Source organism: Salvia miltiorrhiza, unplaced genomic scaffold, assembly GCF_028751815.1.
Source record: "Salvia miltiorrhiza cultivar Shanhuang (shh) unplaced genomic scaffold, IMPLAD_Smil_shh fragScaff_scaffold_39, whole genome shotgun sequence".
Taxonomy (NCBI): domain Eukaryota; kingdom Viridiplantae; phylum Streptophyta; class Magnoliopsida; order Lamiales; family Lamiaceae; genus Salvia; species Salvia miltiorrhiza.
The window spans coordinates 447892-452102 of record NW_026651458.1 but is presented as its reverse complement, the minus strand read 5'-3'; the positions used below and the strand labels follow the sequence as shown (position 1 = coordinate 452102).

General features: G+C 43.6%; 1 protein-coding gene across 1 annotated transcript; it reads right to left on the bottom strand.

Moving 5' to 3' along the window:
* Nucleotides 1-1767: 1767 nt before the first annotated feature.
* Nucleotides 1768-2372, bottom strand: LOC131002933 (uncharacterized). The gene is made up of 2 exons (XM_057929424.1): nt 2024-2372; nt 1768-1793 (listed from the first exon to the last, which is right to left on the bottom strand). Exons 1-2 carry the CDS (start codon nt 2370-2372, stop codon nt 1768-1770), a joined length of 375 nt encoding a protein of 124 aa, XP_057785407.1.
* Between the last annotated feature and the right edge of the window lie 1839 nt (nt 2373-4211).

Genomic DNA, 4211 nt, shown 5'->3' with positions numbered 1-4211 from the left:
CTTGACATCCATTTGCCACACCTCTAGGTTCATATGGGCAGCCATGGTCAAAAGAGCTCGGATAGACTTAAGCATGGCTACTGGTAAAAAAGTTTCCTCATAATCGATACCAGGTCGTTGAGTATAACCCTTTGCCACTAGTCTCGCTTTGAAGGCCGTAACCTTCCCGTCTGGTCCTCTCCTGTATTTGTATACCCATTTACAGCTAATGGCCTCACGACCAACAGGTAGCAAACATATCTCGTATACATCCATGGCAGTTATGGATTCATATTCAGAAACCATACATGCTTCCCATTGAAGAGCATCTGGATCTGCTAGTGCTTCTGAGTAAGTCCAGGGATCTTCTTCGACAAGCCCATCATCAACTGAATCCGTAGATTCGTTGACAAATGCATATCGATTGGGCGGTTTTCCCTTTGATGCCCTCTCACTACGACGTGGCACTATTGCAGATCCAGTATCGACAGCTTGTGCGTTTTCTGATGAGACTTGAGGTACTACATCTTGCACAATTGGCTGAGTTGGTTGACTTGTCGTGCCAATGCCTTTGACCTCACCGATGATGATTTCGCTCCTACTTTTGTGGTTATTTACATAGTCCTCTTCCAAGAATCTTGCGTTGGTGCTAATAACGACTTTCTGATCCTTAGGACAATAAAAATAACCACCTTTCGTTCCTCTAGGATATCCTATAAATAGCTTTACTTCAGTCCTAGGGCTCATCTTATCGGCATCCTTGTTCAGCATGTGTGCTGGACTGCCCCAAACCCGGATGTGGTTAAGAGAAGGCTTGCGCCCTGACCACAGCTCGGACGTGGTCTTTGCAACCGACTTAGAAGGCACTAAGTTAAGAATGTAACCAGTTGTTTCTAAGGCATATCCCCAAAATGAAATAGGTAAAGTAGCGAAACTCATCATCGAACGAACCATTTCTAGAAGAGTCATATTTCTTCTCTCTGCTACACCATTCTGTTGGGGTGTACTCGGTGTAGTCAATTGAGATGTAATTCCAGATTCTAACAAGTATGCTCTAAACTCGTTACTGAGGCATTCGCCACCGCGGTCAGATCGCAATGACTTGATACTTTTACCTTGTTGAATGTTTGAAACTTGTCAAAGCATTCAGATTTGTAGCGTAACAAGTAAATGTATCCGTACCTTGTCGTCAATGAAAGTGACAAAGTACTCGTACCCTCCACGAGCTTGAGTGGACATAGGTCCGCACAAGTCAGAATGAACCAGTTCCAACACTTCTTTGGCCCTATACCCCTTGGCCTTGAAAGGCCGAGTCGTCATCTTCCCTCTATGCAGGATTCACAGACTTGGTTTGGTTCTACTTGGAGAGACTCCAAGATACCATCGGAAACCAGTCTTTGGATCCTCCTTAGATTGATGTGACCCAATCTTAGGTGCCAAAGAAGAGTTTGGTTCTCTAGAGAAGAAGCCTTTCTCTTCTTTTGGTTTGTAGTCAATGTATAAGCAGATTAAGAATAATCAAATGGACATGAAAAAGTATAAAGAGAATCAGCTGCACTTCTAAATAAAACTTGACCATCTTTAATTAATACTGCACTGTCTTCTAAAAGAACAGAATATCCATACTTGCGTAATCGAATGGTAGAAATCAAGTTTTTTCGAAAACCCAAAACATAGAGTGCATTTCTCAAAACCAAAACATGTCCATCAATCAACAAATTCACATCTTCAATTGAAACAACAGGTAAGCTTGCTTCATTTTCCATGGAGAGTGCTAGCTCGCCTCCACTAAGCTCCCTTGTCTGCAGGAACCCCTGCAAGGTGTAACAAACATGGTCAGTTGCACCCGAGTCAACAACCCATTGATGGGAAGTTCTCGAAACTGAGTATGTTTCTGTTACAAGAGCAGTAGAAAAACCTTGAGCTTTCTTCATCATGGGACAGTCAGACTTCCAATGTCCTACTTGTTGACACTTGAAGCATTTCCCTTTCCCCTTTGGCTTGCCAACGCCTCCGGTCGGGCCTAGCTTCTTCTTGCTCCCACCTTTTGCTTGGCCTCTCTTGCCATGGGGCCCTTTCTTCTTCCTACCTTTCGGTGGAAAACTGGGTCTTGTGGCAGTGGCCAAAGCCTGTGGACTCTTTCCCATGACCCTCTCGGCCGCTACCAACTCATTAAGCAGTTTATTTAGAGTGAACTTTTTCTTGCCCATTACGGCATTGAGTCGGAAGTTTTCATAGGATTTGGGCAGAGTGTGGAGAACCATGTCTACTTTAGTAGAATCCTCGATTCCTCCACCGAGCACGTCCAGCTCATTGAAATGATTAATCATTCCAAGCACGTGCTCGCGCACAAATGAACCTTTCATCATCTTTGAAGACATGAGTTTCCTCATGAGTTCAAAACGGACTGATCGGTCCGATTCCCCAAAGAGCTCCTCGAGGTTCCTCATAATTGCAGCCGCAGTCTCCAACGACTGATGTTGCAGCTGCAATGCAGAAGACATAGTGGTCATAATATAAGCTTTCCCATATTATTCGCCTTATGCCACCGCTTATGGGCCTCCCTTTTCTCTTCGGAAGACCGAGTATTAAGGTTCGCGGGAGCGGGAGTGGTAAGCACAAACTTATACTCCTTCGCGTCTAGGACAAATCCTAGATTGCGCTTCCATTTTAAAAAATTCGGACCAGTAAGCGGCTTAGCAGATAAAACATTCAAAAGCGGGGTAACAGTCATATCTGAAATATAAACAAACAAGCGCACATAAGAAAACACGTTATATTGTATAAAGATTCGTAGAAATAATATTGTAACCTTTTGATAAAACTATATTATTGAAACCTCCGTTAGCCCAATCAAATTACATGCAAGTCACGTTCATGCGGACGTTTACGCGCTCTTCGTTTGACCAGACATCCAGTCTTTGGTCTCATTCAATTGCCAACTTATCCTTATGACAAAATAGGATCAATAAACGGACCTTGACTAGACCACGCAATTCCAAGAAGGGACTCCGTTGGGGAGTTGTACTTGAAATAAACGCCTAAGCTATGACCACAGTTTAGTCAACATTATGACTATATTTTATTATAACCCCTCCTAGAATAATCCATGAAAAACTAACTCGTGCAAGCCACGTTCATGCGGACGTTTACACGAGAAGCTCCCACTATTCTCAAGGTTAAAATAATTAATTTTAATAATTTCCTGAATAACTCGCAGGAACGTTTACATGCAAAACTCCCACTTATTCACAAGATTAAAACATTTTTAACTTAGAAGTTTAACCGATAAAATCTGCAAATTAATAACAAGTGCAAGCCACGTTCGTGTGGACGTTTGCACCAATTATCAATTTACTTTGTCTTAAACCAACTGTGGAGGTCTATATCAATTTTATTTAAAAAATTGAATTATCCGCTTAGTCTTTTACTTCAAAAGGTTTACAGGTTAAATCACATTGACACGGAAAACCTAAGCATGCATTTCTAGAACACATGTAATAAAATATGCTCGCTTGAAATTAAAACGTGCTTAGTGAAAATGTGATAGAACCTAGAATGATATTCTATGCGCATTTACATTCACATAAAGCAAATAAAATCATGCTCAAAACACCTTAACGGTGATAAAAAGCCACGACATGCTAAGAACAATAAAGAAAAAGAAATTCTTCGCGGCCCATTCGTGGAATCTCATTTCTAATCTATTACATTAAAAAATAGAAAAGAAATTAAAAAAACTAAGCTGAATCGGGCCCAAAACGGACCCAAAACCGGGCCCAAAATTGATCCAGCAACAGCCTCGCGCAGGCCCTTCTTCTCGCAGCAAAGCAGCCCAGAAATGCAAGGCTCAGGCCCAAACACACAGCCTAAAAAAAATGCGGTCAAAGGCCCAGAATACGCGGTCAAAGGCCTTGACCCAGCAACAGGGCGCACTCCTTTTTCGTTCAGCTAGGGTTTGCGCCGCCCTAGGCGTCGCCGCTACCCCAGCCACCTGACCTCACTACCACCACATGAAACGTGCTGCGCCGTCGCCTACCAACTGCTCTCCTATCGGCGACGTCGTCAGCCATCATTGTTGCTCCGGTGAGCCTCCACCCGACACCAGCGTCGCAGCGCCGCGACTTCCCTCTGTCGCCGCACCCTCCGTCTGCACGCTGCTGAGATATCGGCTGAGTGAAGATGACACAGCACGGCGCTCGTCGTTAAACGGCATCGCATAGACCTCTGGC

Excerpts from the sequence above, each read along its gene's own strand:
- LOC131002933 (XM_057929424.1), bottom strand. The coding sequence starts at position 2,372 with ATGAGGAAACTCATGTCTTCAAAGATGATGAAAGGTTCATTTGTGCGC. Across the intron at positions 1,794-2,023 it reads CAAGAGAGGCCAAGCAAAAG|GGGTTCCTGCAGACAAGGGA; the intron begins GTGGGAGCAAGA and ends TACACCTTGCAG.